We start from the raw sequence: 15,495 nt of genomic DNA, 5'->3' as shown, positions 1-15,495 counted from the left end.
TGAGGTATGAGGTATGTTCTGTGTGCGTGTGAGTAGTTTATGGAGTAGAGTTATGCTTTATGAACTTATATGAGGGCCATATACATTTTTTATAAACAATAATAAAAACAACACGACTATAGTGGACCAATTATAATAAATCTAATATTTTGGTTTTGTTTTTATTATACATGAAAATAATGCAATAAACCTCAATGATGATGAAGTTGAGTGAAAAAAATGATGATGGATGCTGCTCGCATACAAATGATGAATATCAGCTCTATTGTCATCATCGGCAACATTAATAAACTATTACATGTTTGATAAATCCCTTTCTAGTGTTGAAATCTATTGAAACAAATAAATATTTAGAAATCCTCAATTTTCTGTTTTTAAAAAATTGCTTTTTATTTAGTTCCGCATTCACTTAAGTGTTTTATTGACTCTATGTGTGAATGTTGTCTTTTAAGAACAGATTCCATTTGGAAATTCCCTAGAAAATTCAATAATACTTTCGCAACTTTATTTTATGATGGTGTTAAAGATATGAGTGGTGTGCTTCATTTTCTTCAGTTGGATGTATGTGAAGATTTTTGTATTTATGTATGATTGCGTTTTGCTTGAATTAAAATTAAATAATATTTCTATGAATTTGATTAATGATCTGTTGCATTTTATTAGAGGAAATCAAAATAAACATGGGCAGATTTCTTGGGATTTAATCGGAATAAATATTAGTTTTCGCTTCATATAATTTAAAAGGGTTGCTTATCCCCATAACAAAAATATAAATCAACATTTATAAAAATTAAATTTAATGGCGCCCAACGAATATTCATAATAATGACAGGAAACAATTAATAAAATAAAATTAAATATAATACAAGCTCTATGTATTCGAATATTTCAATTTCGCAAAAAATATTTTTTATAAATAAATTATTTTTGGAAATTGTGATGATACCCATGTATCATTGACACTCAAATTTAAATTGCTTAGGTTTAAAAAGACACTTTAATTTCATTAAAAAAAAACATAATTATAGATAAAAATACTAAATGGCGCCCAACGTGGATTATCGATAAAGTACTGCAAATTTTATTTTTAAATTAGGTATTAAATTTTGATAATTTTTTGCAAATGTGTAATGGCGCCCAACGTGATTGGTTATTACAAATGTTTACAATGGCACCAGCAATATGTGAAATTTTTATTTAAAATATATACACAAATCTTAAGTAGTGCAACTTATTGAAATTGAAATATTAACCTAAAAAGTTCAAAATGAACAGTAGATTACTGCAACTTTAAAAAACAGCAGCATATCGAAATATGTGACATGGCACCCAACGTGATATTGAAATACTTTTTGGTACAGCTGAATATAATCAGCAATCCTAATATTTGCATACTCTATGAAGTAATATTTATTAGGAAACACGATCAATTCAATGGCTGCACAATATTCAGTGGGGCCCAAAGAAGGTTTTTAAGAATCTAAATGAAATCAGCTTTTAATCTTGTTAAAATATATCTAGGGTGATGTATTATATAGACGCTATATTTCTGGGAGTCCCTGCATTGCTTTATTGGCACCCAACATGGGCCATTGTAGATTAAATTCTAGATTATTTCAAAATCATTTGAATGGTTATATTCACATTCATGTATGGTTTTTTGGAACAAATAGAATAAATGGCGCCCAACATAGGTTTACACGATGTTAAGGACAAAATTGTGTATATATGCCTATAAAAGCGTTTATTGGAAGAGTAGTTATGTCTCTTTTAATTTAGGTCCTAAGAGAGATAGTATTTTTGTGATTCTATCCTCCACATGTTTTTCCCTTTTCTTTCGAATCGAAGTACCTTGTTTTCCATTTTAAGTGTTTTGTTTTTGTTTTTACAAACTGTAAAGGGAACACATGTTCCAAAGGACTCTTTAAGAATCCTTGACCCCATACCGAGATAAGCCACACATGTGGAAATGACAAATTAGAAAAACAACAAGAAGAAATAATAAGAAGCAGGTAGTTGTTACAAGATCGGTAAATATTTTTTAGGAAAATATTACAATTTGTGGCATGTGTTGCAAGATATTTATAATACAGTTCACCAGTGAGTGGAATAGGATCGACAATGGATTGTAAATGCTAATACGGAATAATTTGTACTTGATATAATAGATATTAAAAATTTAAATATATTTTTTTATTCGCATAATAAGAATGTTTGCCTTTAACCAAAAAACGACATTCTAAAGCTGGGCGGAATTTTTCGATTTTTAGTTCACGGTTCACAAATTATTATTGATTATGAAGAAAACTCCTGATTTTTACATGTTTAAACCCACACATCTGTCAGGTGACCAAATTAACAGTCATTTTTTTTTAAAGTAATAATTACTTGATTATTGGAACACATTTCAAAACCCATATCAAATATTTCATAATTAGGAAATACTCGTATTTTTGATTTTATTATCATAATAAAAATGTTTGGCTTTAATCAAATAATTGAATTCTCAAGCTAAGCAATTTTTTTCGTTTTCTGTATTTGGTCTACAAATTATTATTATGGTTGAAAATGGCTGATTTTTACATGTTTAAACCCACACATCTGTCAGGTGACCAAATTAACAGTCATTTTTTTAAAGTAATAATTACTTGATTATTGGCGTCCAACGTGGGAACACATTTCAAAACCCATTCTGTGAAATTAAGCGATGTATATCAGAAATATTTTGTACAGTTTTTTTATGGAATTAAATGAAAATTTAAATAAATGAAACTTGAAGTGCCTCATATTTTAGGGTGCTACAAAGAAGGTTTCTGTTAAAGGATTTTTCTTCGGTTTCCTAGTAATTTATAGGACAGCAAATGCTCGCCACCGAGACTCTTTTTTTATTAATATTTATAAATTTGAAAAACACATTTTTCTAAATTTCGAAAAAAAAATTAAAACACTCACGTACACATAACCCCCAAAAAAATAACCGAAACGAACAGGAAGTGACAATTATTCATTTTTATGCATCAATGATTGAACATCTCTGGAATAAAAAAAAACTAAAACACATAAAACAAATATGAAAAAATAATGGAATAACACTTTCGGGTTTTTTTCCACTGCTTTTCAGTTCATTCATTTGATTGAAGGGAAAATCAAAACCCTTGAGCTATTTGGGCCACACACACCAAAGAATGACAGGAACAACCCATAAATGCCTGTGAAAGTGACAAAATATTTTCCGCCTCAAATGAAAGATTAATTTATGACACCCAGCACAACAACATAATGGTGGTGTTGGTGTCCAATGTAGCTTTAACATTTTCATGATTTTGGAAGAATGCTTTTTGAAATTTCAATTTAGCAAAACGAGTGATGTGGGGAGAAAATTCAACAAGAATTTATTGTACTAATCGTGTCTTATTTCATCCAAATCAGGTGATAAAAATGTTTTTTATGTGATGTGAAGTTTTTTGGGGCTTTCAATAAATGTTTCTGATGCACTCAATTTTCTCTAGGTTTCCTATTTTTCGTTTGACATTTTATTAAAATCCCCAAACAAATTTGTTTAACATGGGGAGAATGTTTTTGGGGATTTTGAATTTTGTTTGCGATGCATCTCGTTTTTCTCTCAAAACTGCAGCATTTTAAAAATGTGTCTGGTTGTCTAATAAATGTCTTCATAAATTTACACATTGTCTGTCAATGCTGGGAATCATTGGTGATGCTTGTTTGGTTGTTGAGTGCGTGTGTGTAGCTTTTATGTTTCAATTTTGCCTACTTTAAAACATGTCATAAATTTCCAGTAGTTGAGAATTACTTTTGGTTGAAGATATTTTCTCCGAAAATTTATGAATTTGTATTTAGTTTCCAATTGGTTTTTCTGGAAGATTGTTAGCATGTCATTTGTTTGTCGGTAAAATGGGAATTTTGCCAATAAATGGGGACAAAAGAAAATGCGAAGATAAGGAGTGGAGATCAAAATTATTATGAGGAGAGTGTGTGATATTTGAAGATAAATACAATTTAATTTAATTAAAATACGGTAATCAAATACCAATTTTTGGTAATTCTTTTAAGTGGTCCTAATCCCATAAAAACACAAATGATGAATTATTGTAGACACTTCATAAGCGTCTTCAAGTGTCCTTCAAATAATCTACCCGATTATTTTTGTTTATTTTTTTACCAAACTAAAAATTCAATTTGGTAACCACATGTGACAAATACGTATTTATTTGTCATATTTACTTAGATTCACATTATTAAATTATTCCCTAACAACAATGACCCTAATCCGACAGAGCTCTCAAGTATTATTATCATGTGTGTATATATTAAATTATTAAATTGTTTTTAAAACCCTGAGAATAGACAATGAGCAGCAGCGTCATCATCAAAGCCACTCATCAGACTAGCAGCTGGACCGCAACACTTTGCATCTCAAAAAACAACACACTATACAGCAACAACTACCACAATGTGAGAATGCGTGAAAATTATGTTGTAGCTATGATCATAAATTTAAATAAATTAAACAAAAGCAAAAAAAAATATTTTAGCTAACTACAATTTTTCCATTGCTAAGCGTTAGTTTTTTTAGGTCATAGTTTAGAGACTGGAAAATAAGATTTGTTACAAAAAAAAGTAAGTTGGGGAGGTTAGCTATGTTCTATATTTTTGTTATTCTTTTCTCAACATCTTCAAGGGTTTTTAATTAAGACATACATTTTTTATAAATATAAGGGGGATATTATTTCATATTCTTTTTTTATTATTTCTTCATTTATCATATTTTTTTGGTTAACTATTTAAAGAAGCCTTAGCAACAAACTAATTGTGTGTTGCTTGTATGTTATTTTTTTCTTTTTCTCTCAAAAGCTAAGGGTCCATTGAGCTCTGTTTCTTTTCTTCCATATTTTTGTTTTTGTTACAACAAAAAATTGCATTTTGTCTCCAAAACAAAGATAAATCTCTGTCCCGCATATTTTTTTATAGATTGATTTATAGTAAATTGACAGGGAGAGAAATAGATTAAAAGCATACGAAATTGAGAATTCTGGGAATTATTTGTATATAAAAAATAATGTCATTAAGCTATTGTTGTTATTTATTTTTTTTATTGATTTGATGTATTCACACGCTGTTAAATAAATTAGGGACCGACACAATTTCTTGAGATTTTTTTTAGGTTTTTATGATCAATAAGTCTTACGTTTTATATAAGTAAGGCTTATTGATCATATTATTTTGACTCTTTTGTTAAGGGTACATTTAAGATTCGACCGATCTTGATGCGTTCTTGTGAAATTGGCTCGTGATTATTGGACTTTGGTTTCCATGTAATAGCCATTATCCCATCAATTATTTCCCTCTTCGGGACAACATCAATGCAACACAATTTTTTGTACATTTTCAGGATTTTTAGAAAACAAAAAATAAATAAAAAAAAACTTGTAAATGTCAAAAGGGACGAATTTTTAATAACAATGGCGCCCAACGTGAATATCGTTACAAATTTGTATATACCATACATGTGGCATCTAAAGCGGCGCCCAATCTATTATTAGATATACGCAAACTTTTTGCCATCAAAATATACAAAATTTTCAAACCAAAATTATGTTAGGACCCTAAAGAGGGATAAATATCCAAATTGCTGTTGTCTAACAGATGGTAGATTTTCTTATACAAATTTATAATAAGCGACGAATTTTGAATAAATCTCAAAATTTATAAATGGCGCCCAACGTGAATATTGTCACAAATTTGAGTATTAATCATAGTTTTTCAAAAATTATTCGGTATATATCCTAAATCTACCAAGTTAATTTGCGCCCAATCGAATATACGTGAACTTTTCGGCATTCAAAAAAAAAAAAAAAAAAAAATTTAAATTTTTGGGTCCCAAAAAAATCTAGACAAAATTCCAGTTTTTTAGGTTTTGTATTGAAAAGTCTATACAAATATTTATGCTAAATAAACCCATTAAAACCGTAACTAAAAATCTAGTTCATTTTATTACCCCGATAATTAATTTAATGATTTTACTAATTAACAATTGTAAGAAAAAATGAGAGAAATGCATGGCTCAGGCTTATCATTACCAAATCATCACTAAACATTGTTGTGATGCTAATACAGAGCAATAAAAAATTATGTATACACACATATAGCAGCAGAGAATTAAGAGACTCTAATTAAAGTCAGCCAACAAATCATAATCAAATTAAAAACACACACACCGAGAGACAAAAACAAATATACACAGCAATGCGGAAAAACCTAAAATATTTAGATATCAGTTACAATTTAGCATTTAAAGTGAACGAAGAACTAATTTTTTTATTCGAGAACGAAACGAATACGCAATCATTTTTTAGAATTTTCCTTAAATTGTTGTGTTTAGTGAAATATTTTCTTAGCTCAAAAAGAAAAATAAACACACCATCGAAAATGTCTTTTCGTAAACCAAAATTTCGTTTATTACGAAATTGTACAGTGTTCAATCGAGCTATAGACAATGATGATCACGATGATGAGAACATCACATCTGCTGAATATATTGATATGCAACAGCAACGAGGTAAAAATTGTGAAATACGGTAGTTGTTGTGTTTAGTTTTGTGTGCAAATTATTCGAATTCTTCAAATTCTATTGTCAATTTAGAAGAAGGAAAGAAAACAACAGCTACAACAACATTGCGAAAGTGTTTTGGGGGGTTTTAATATAACAACTGGCAAAATTGGCTAATTGACAGCTACAAATCAGTAAAATAAATACAAAAAGCATTTCAAACTGATATCACGAGATATTGAGTAAATTGATTTAAATTTAAACCAAAAAAAAACTTTTAAATTTCTACACGAGATATTCGGAAAATTAAACGATTTAAATTAAAAAAAAAATCTTTTAAATTTTGCCAAAGAAAAAAAAAAACGTTTTTTATTTTTTTTTGTTCTTAACCAAGCCCCCTTTTGTACCCACTCAGCATTCATGCTTCTGTTTTCATTGTATTTAACCATTGTTTAAATGCCTTATACCATGATGAAACACTTAACAGATGTTGATTTACAAGAGGACGATCTCTCTCTCTCTCTCTCTCCTCACCTTACCCCTTGCAAAATGTTCCTCATGCCTTGTGCAAAATTAAATTACAATTTTCTCTACAGACCTCGATAAAAATGTGTCTATCTGTCCCGCTTCCTTGGGCTTTAAATGCAGCATTGTCTGAGATGTCACTTGAATTGTCTGTGAATTGTAAATGAAATATGTCATTTTAATTTGAGTCACCAAAAAACCATTCACAAAATGTTAATCATATAAATAAAAGAGGGGTAGAGGAAGGACAAGAAGAAAAAGAAGAATTAATTTCTGAAATGCAGAAAAACTCCAATAATTTTTCAATAAATTCCAATAAGTTTAATGACTTTCGAAAAAAAAATATCCCAACAACTAGGTGGTCTTTCATTTAGGACTGGAAATTCAAAACAATCCCCATATTGTAGAAAAAAATTAAAAAAAAAAAAAAAAACAAAAATGTAGAAAATTAAAGCAACCAAAACTTTAAAAATTATAAAGAAAAAAAAAAAACAAAAACCATGGAAAAAATTACAAAAAAAAATATTTTTTTGTATTTTAATGTTTACAATTATTCTGCACATTTTTTTGCAAATAAATATAAAGACTTGAAAGCATATTTATGATTTATGGTTTGATGGTCTTGTTGTTGTTTTTGTTGAAGCTGTTGAGGAGCAAAATATTTTTCTGGGGACTTCACTTGTTGTAGAGGAAAAAAAAAATAAAACTGAAAACAAAAAAATGATTAAACAGGAAGGAAAACGCACACAACCATGTCACAGAGGGATACACACATACACACGCAAAGAGTTAGCAAGCAAGCAATCCCCAATGCAACAGTAACACAAACATTGGCTGCTTTCAGATCAAAAAATCAACAACAACAACGGTGGCAAAAGATAACAGAGACACAAACAGTGAGCGAGCGTACGAAATACAAACAAACGTGTCACAACAAATGGGAGCGAACAGTGGGTGAAAGGAATAACATTACAGACACAAATTTTTTTGAAGATATTTCAGAACCCAAAAAAGGGGATTTTTACATTATTTGTTGGAAAGGTTAAAAGGGGTTCGTTGGACGAATATTGTGGGAGGATCTTACAGATTTTGAAATATGTTCTCATGTGAACTTCGGAGCAGTTTTTTCAAAAGGACTTAAGATTTTAATTTTGTAGAATTATTTTGATTAATTTATAAACATCTTGAAAGACTCTTCGAACTTTAATTCTGGACATTTTAGGTATATTTTTTTTAGGGGATTTTTAAAATAAATAATAGGGATATCTTCGTAAATTTGTTGAGAAAACTTTTAAGGCACTCCTGAATAAAAAGTAGTTAAAGAACAGTTTTTGTAATTCTTTTCGAAACTTTAAATTGTATCTTCTGAAGATCGGAGCTATATTCGTGATACTCTTAGAAAGGAGTTTCTTTGATGATTTTGGGAATATTTTTTGAGTGACCGTAGATTGAAGATTGTTAATGAAATGTTCATGTTTCAGGACCATGTTTTGAACCTTTCGATTTTTTTCTAGAATAATTTTTTGAAGGCTAGATCAGTTATTTCCCTCTAATGGAAATATTAGTCGTCGCGAACTGAATCCAACATCTTCGAGACATAGCAAAGAAAACTGTGAGGGAAAATTTAAGATTCGACCAATCTTGATGTGTTCTTATTAACCTGACTCGTAATTATTGGGCTTTGGTTTCCATGTAATAGCCATAAACCCATCAATTATTTTCCTCTTCTGGACAACGTAGATTTTCAGTATTTTTAGCAAAAATATAAATAAAATAAAACAGAATGTAAAACTTGTAAAAATTCATAAATCTAGAAATTTATCAATGGCGCCCAACGTGAATAATGATACGAATTTGAGTATTGAATACATTTTTTTAATTTTTCTGTAGATATCATAAATGTGTGATATGAAGCGGCGCCCAATAAATTTTTTGATATAGCGAACTTTTCGGCATTCAAAATATACAACATTTTCAAAGCAAAAATATTTGATAGATAGATTTAACGAGATAGATAGATTTATAGATAGACGGAAAGAGAGAGTCAAGACAATATCCAAATTGCTGCTATCTAAGAGATGGTATGTTTTCAGTAATTTTAGCACATAATATAAAAAAATAATGAATTTTAAATAAATATCGAAATTTATTAATGGCGCCCAACGTGAGTATTTTTACAAATTTGAGTATTATATATGGGGTTTTAAAAATTATTCAGTATATATCATTAATATACATGAACCATTTAAAAAATTTTAAAATTTTTGGGTCCTAAATTTGATATACGTTTAGGCTTAATTCCAGTTTCTGTTACCTAATTTTATTTTCCATTTTGCTTGGTACAGGTCTAAAGGACGCTTTACCTACCAGATATAGCCTGAAAGTCTCCCAAAGAGAAGTCAAAAATTCCACATAAAAAAACTATTAAACGTCAACCTTAATTCCGGCGCCCAATCAATGGTATGATCTAACTAAAATTTTAATTTTTTTTTTTTTCTAAAAAAAATTAAAAAAATAAATAATGCTATACCTGATCCTCACTGTGCAAAAGGCAAAACCCCCAATTTTTGTTGCCTTGTCTTATTTTATTTAGCATTTTGCCTGGGATTAGTCTTAAGCAACTGCTTCGGATGTTGTTTTTTTTTTTTGCCTCATGATGCATCCCCTTTTGTTTTTGTTGTTGTTTCATTCATTTTGTTATGATGGTTCGGTGGATGCTGCTTGCTTATTTGCTTCTGCCACACACATACTCACACACACTCCCAGTTGCAACTTTATGGTGGGTGTCACCAAAAGTTCAACATTTGCCTCTTTAAGTAGGGAACGAGTGCAGTATTTGGGTGCCACGCTTGCCGATAACATCACAAACAAATAATACAATAAAGAGGAGAACAAAAACAAACAAAAAAGTAAATCAAAATACAAAAATGGGGAAAAAAGCTAAGAAATTTTAAAAGTGAAAAATGCAAACAAATTAACAAAGAAATTTAAATATATATAAAAAATAGACAAAAAAAACTTTTTTGGTTTTTGTGCAACATATTGTCCCCTATAAAGCGATGAGTGTGTGTGTTCTTTTTGAAATGAATTTGGAAACACCAGGGTAGCCATTTCTTCTCCTCCTGTGCGCTATAATATTTTTGTTTATTTAAATTGTTTTTTCTGAACGTGACTAAATTTATGTTATTTATTTAAACTATTTTTTCCGTCGTTGTGTTGTTTTTATTTTCGCCGACACTAAGTGTTTTATAAACGTTTTTCTCATCATTTGCGAGACTAGTGCCGCATGGGTAGTAAAAAGGATTTATGTGAGACAATTTATTAAGTTTATCGGCAGTGGTAGCAGTAGCTGCTTGTTTGGTTAGAGAGTGGACGTTGTTTGAATATTGAATTGAATTTAAGTGTTGTTGCTGCTGATGATATTTTTGTGTGTGTGTCCAGATGTCGCAGAACAACAAACCATCAGTGTTGCTGCTGGTTTAGTGTAGGTGGCTTTTGTTTTTATTCTTTTCGTGTAATCTAAGGTAATTTATTGTTAAAAGTGTGTGTTAGTTTTATTTTAAAGTTTTTTTTTAATGTTGTAAGTTCTTTGGCCATAAAACAAATGTTTGACCACCACCGGTGGATTTGTTGGTGGAGAAATTTATGGCGAAAAATATAATGGCAAATAAATGTAATTTTTTTTTGTCATAATAATTTAAGAGAGAGATTTTCTGAAAACTATAAATATTTGATCCGCAGTGAAGCTTTATAAATAATCTGCACTAAAAATATTATTTTTATGGCTAGTAAAATCATTTATAATATTATTTAAAAATCGGACATGTTTTATGGCGCCCAACGTTTGCTTGGGTGTTGGAAAATATATATTTAACATACTATTAATAATTATGTGATGTTTTATGGCACCCAACGTTTGTTCGATGTTGGAAATTAATTATTTAAATATTATTAATAATTTAATGACTTGTTCTGTGGCGCCCAACGTTTGGGCGACATTGAAAATCAATTATTTAAATTTGTTATTTTATATTTTATGGCATCCATCATAGGTATTTTCGTGGAAAATAACAATCGGTGATCAATTAATTGCCTCTATTATTTTACATCTTGTAAATATATAATGCAAAAAATAACATTTGACCTTTTATGGCGCCCAACGTGGTATGTAATGTTGAAATATATTTTTTCCATTACAAAAAATCTTCATTTTGCAACATTTGTCACATTCCAGCGAAATTCGTTTCCAGTTTGTAGAAAAAAATTTGCAATTCCTCTGCAATTTGTCTACCCCAATTTTTTTTAAACAAGTGAAACAGACCATCCCGCTCTATAGCAGCAATCCCGTTTGTTTATCATATGTCTGGCACTATAATCCTGTCTGGCAAAATATTCAACATGTGTAGTTAACTAAGAATGCACAAAAAAGCGAAGTTCGGCCCAAAAGAAGAATTGTATATAAAAATAGCCCTAAAAATATTTGCAACAGACACAACAGCAAAAACAAAAAGAAAACATTTCATTTACTCCCCAGCCATCATAAAATAATATTCCAGCAAATAAGAAGAATGTTGGAATTCTTCATGTGTTTCCATGACAATATGACAAGTAAAATAAAATAAAAAGAAACCGAGGAAAAAATCTCGAGGGGAAAACGCCTGTGGAAACCAGAAAATGCATTCAATGAAGTTGTAGGCAGACATGTCTCTGTATTTTATTTATATATAAAATAATTAAATTAAATGGATGAAGGGATAATAAGGAGGGTGGTGAGATCAGAAGGGGTCAAAAAATAAACAACAACCTCATCCTTGAGCTCTGAACCATTTAAAATGATAAAAAACAAACAACAACCTCATCCTTGAGCTCTAAACCATTTAAAATGATAGCGCCCTTCGTTGGGCGCCATATTCAATTATACAATGAAAATTTCACTTGGTTCGAATATATGTTGGGCGCCAAAAAATTATAATATATCCTTAGCTTCTAAACATAAAACTGATAGAACATTTATATGCCTAGTACAGCCTTTAAAAACTTCCAAACCCGTATTAGGCGCCAAATAAAATACACAAAAACTTAATTTGTAAATTTAAACATAATGGAACCTCATAATTGAGTATAAATTAATGGGGCTGACCTCTTCATATAATTTATAGGAGCCTCCCACTTCTAAGACTATTTAAAGCCAAGGAAGCAAATTTCAACCTAATCAAACACGTTGGGCGCCAACAGATTCCACGTTACAGAATTTTGTCCAGCAGATTTTTTTATCTTTCTACAAAATATTTCCATGAAATGCTGGACGCCAAAACAATAAAAATCATACATTTTTAAAATTTTAAAACTGCAGAGTCAAAATCAAACCTCACAGTGATATTTGACCTCATATTGGGCGCCAGCAAATCGAGTATAATTCTAAATAAACTGGAAAAATGTCTAAATATTTAAAACAGAAACAATGGGCGCCAAAAAATTTAAAAATAACATCCCACAAATGCAATACATCATATTAATATTAAAATCCAAAAGTCTGGTCCAACGTTGGGCGCCAACCTATTAAAAATTAAAATTTTTAAAGTCGAAACCGTGAAAATATTCAATAAGACAACTGCTTCGCAATGATTTAAGTATTATAAAAATTGATGTGGTATTTCTTCAAATTTTAACATTTAAATGTGAAAGTCTAGCCCAACGTTGGGCGCCAACCTATCAACCAATAGCATTTTTAAAGTCAAAACCGTGAACATTTTCGATAAGACCCCTGTTTCTAAATGATTTGAATAATATACAAAATACCCTAGCTATCCCAAAAATTTTTCCACCCACCAAAAAAATTAGTGATTGGAAAAGTACTGCAATTTTGATATATAATTTTCTCTCCTTTTTTATAAAAAAAAATACAAAAAACACACAACAAACACTCCTGCTTATCAGCAGCTATACTCATAACATTTATCATTGACGAACAAAAAAAAAAACAAAACACCAATCAATACAAATACGACTCTAACACTTAGGAGGATAATTTTCAACACATTTATTGTCGCATTCGAATATCATCAAAAAAATGAAGAAAAAACACCAATGGAAGAACATGACCATACAAATCACCATCAAAACAAACACAAAGTGTCGATTTGTTTTTTGTCGATGATTGTCGAAATGTATGGTGACACAAATGTTTGCCTTTAATCGCTTCTGCATTTTTTTCGTTTTTGTTCCCATCACCCCACCCATTCGACTTGCATGTCTGAATGGTTGGCTGGCTGGCCATAAAGAAATCCTATGTCAATAACACACAGCAACAAACAAATACACACATATCTCAATGATATGCAGTCAAATTCGTCAGTCTGTCAGTCATTCGGTTAGGCAGACGCCGCCGGTAAAAGGGAATATAACACACATAAAACCGCATGTAATAGGGCTCTTTCTCCCTCTGTTTGGTAGGGACGACAATTTTTTTATATTGGCCGGCCTTGTTATCAGTAAATATAGTTTTTGGTCTTTTGTTTTTATTTTGTCTCAATTTGTTTTCCTTCCCATTTTTCGGTTACACTGCTTCCACTTTTCGTTCTGTTGATTTCTAAATTTACCTCTGCATAATGCAGAGTTTTATAGCTGCCACACAGGCTATGGATATTCTTGACTAAAAATTATGTTTTTATTTTACAGACAACTGTGGAACAATGAACAGCAGCATGAGCAGCAGCTCCGCTGGTTCGGCAGCCTACAACATGGACGATATTCTGATTGTAACGGCCAAGCACAGTGAAAGGGCAATATTGAGAGCGAATTTCTTGAAGAATCATTTCGATAAAATCACCAAACAACGTGGACGCAAACCTTTTAAGTGAGTTTTGAATTTTTTCTGACAATTTGAATTGTTTTATTAATTTTATTGAAATTTTTATTTTAGCTTTTTGCACATCAAAATCGAAGATGGTCCCTTTAGTGAAGAAATTGCTTATAAATATCAAAATACCGCCTTACAAATTATCATTTTGTGTCCAGCTCTATTGGCTCTATCCCATTCGCTGTTGATGTCCCAGCTTTTAAGCATCATACGGGTTGAAAAAGTTTTGGGTATTCTATTGGATGTTACTGAGGAAAAAGTCAAGGAAATACATAAGTCGGGTAAGTTTACAATTTAAAAAAATAATGGAAAATTGAAATTAATTTTGAATATTTATTTTTCTTCTTCTAGCTCTTCCCAACTACTTGAGGTGGCGTCGTTGTGTCATCCGCGACAATGATCAAGCTCAGATAAGTAACATTTTGGGTATTGCCACGGATATTTTGGGCCGTGCCTTGTGCCAACGCCCGGTCTGTCACGATTCGGGTTCTAGTATTTCACGCAGTATTTCCTCATGTTCGGATGGTTTTACAATTCTTCCCAAGAAAGTTAAGATTGGCCAGAATAAAGTTGTCGCCATGTTGAATGAGGGTTTGGAAAAGGATGATATGCTGAAAATTGTTGTGGAAAAATCAGGGGAATTAATTGAAATACGTAATTTCAAATGTCGCAACCCCTATACCGTGCAGTTCGCTATACCAGGTAAGCATTGGGAGGGAATTTTTGGAAGGAAGTTAGAAAAAAATATTTAAACAATTTAAAACATTTGAATGGAAAATTCAGTACAGAATTTGTAATTCCAAGCGATTCACTTGTATTTCAAATTATTCGATTTGAAATTCCAATTATTTTATTTAAAATATAAATAATTCTAATTGAAATTCAAATTGTTTCATTTGAAATTCAAATCATTATTTTGTAATTTAAAATTATTACACTTGAAATTCATATAATACCATTTCATATTAAAATAATACCCATTAAAATTCAAAATATATCATTTGTAATTCAAATAATAATCTAAATTCAAATTTTTATATTTAAAATTCAAATTATTCTATTCCATTTAAATTCAAAATTTATTTGCATTAAAATTTTTCCATTTAAAATTTAAATTAAATCATTCGAAATTCAAATTGTTTTATTCAAAATTAAAATTATTCCATTTGAAAGTCAAACAGTTATATTTAAAATTCGAATTATTCCATTTCAAATTCAAAATATATTTGCAGTTAAAATTATTCCATTTAATATTGAAATTATATCATTCAATTTCTTATATTCAAAATTCCATTTGTTATATATTTTCATTTAAAATTATTCCATTTAAATTCAAAAGAATTCATCTTTTTTATTCAAATTCATTTTTGAATATTCAAAATTATTTTCCCATAAAAATTATTCTTCATTTATTAACCTTCCCCCTTTCTCTCCTCTCCCTTTTGTTATCATTCCAGAATCTTGCATGGAAATTTCCACAATGGTTGAGGTACGCATCGAAAAGAATCACAAAAGTTTGGGTGCCCGCCCAATAAAATGCGAA

At 30.1% G+C, this 15,495-nt stretch overlaps 1 protein-coding gene across 1 annotated transcript in view; it reads left to right on the top strand.

Moving 5' to 3' along the window:
• Positions 1-15,490, top strand: part of LOC133329228 (uncharacterized) — a gene marked incomplete at its 3' end in the record, with an annotated part of 39,435 nt that extends 23,945 nt beyond the window's left edge. Inside the window, exons 5-8 of the mRNA XM_061537722.1 lie at positions 13,772-13,949; positions 14,016-14,233; positions 14,304-14,654; positions 15,410-15,490. Of these exons, the coding sequence (XP_061393706.1) occupies positions 13,772-13,949; positions 14,016-14,233; positions 14,304-14,654; positions 15,410-15,490 (828 nt within the window). The remainder of the gene's footprint in view (positions 1-13,771; positions 13,950-14,015; positions 14,234-14,303; positions 14,655-15,409) is intronic.
• Positions 15,491-15,495: the final 5 nt, after the last annotated feature.

The sequence above is a fragment of the Musca vetustissima genome, unplaced genomic scaffold (assembly GCF_032173495.1).
Source record: "Musca vetustissima isolate MV318-11 ecotype Yass unplaced genomic scaffold, APGP_CSIRO_Mvet_v1 utg15185, whole genome shotgun sequence".
Taxonomy (NCBI): domain Eukaryota; kingdom Metazoa; phylum Arthropoda; class Insecta; order Diptera; family Muscidae; genus Musca; species Musca vetustissima.
Note: the sequence above shows the minus strand (reverse complement) of the source record. Positions and strands in the feature narration are given on the sequence as shown.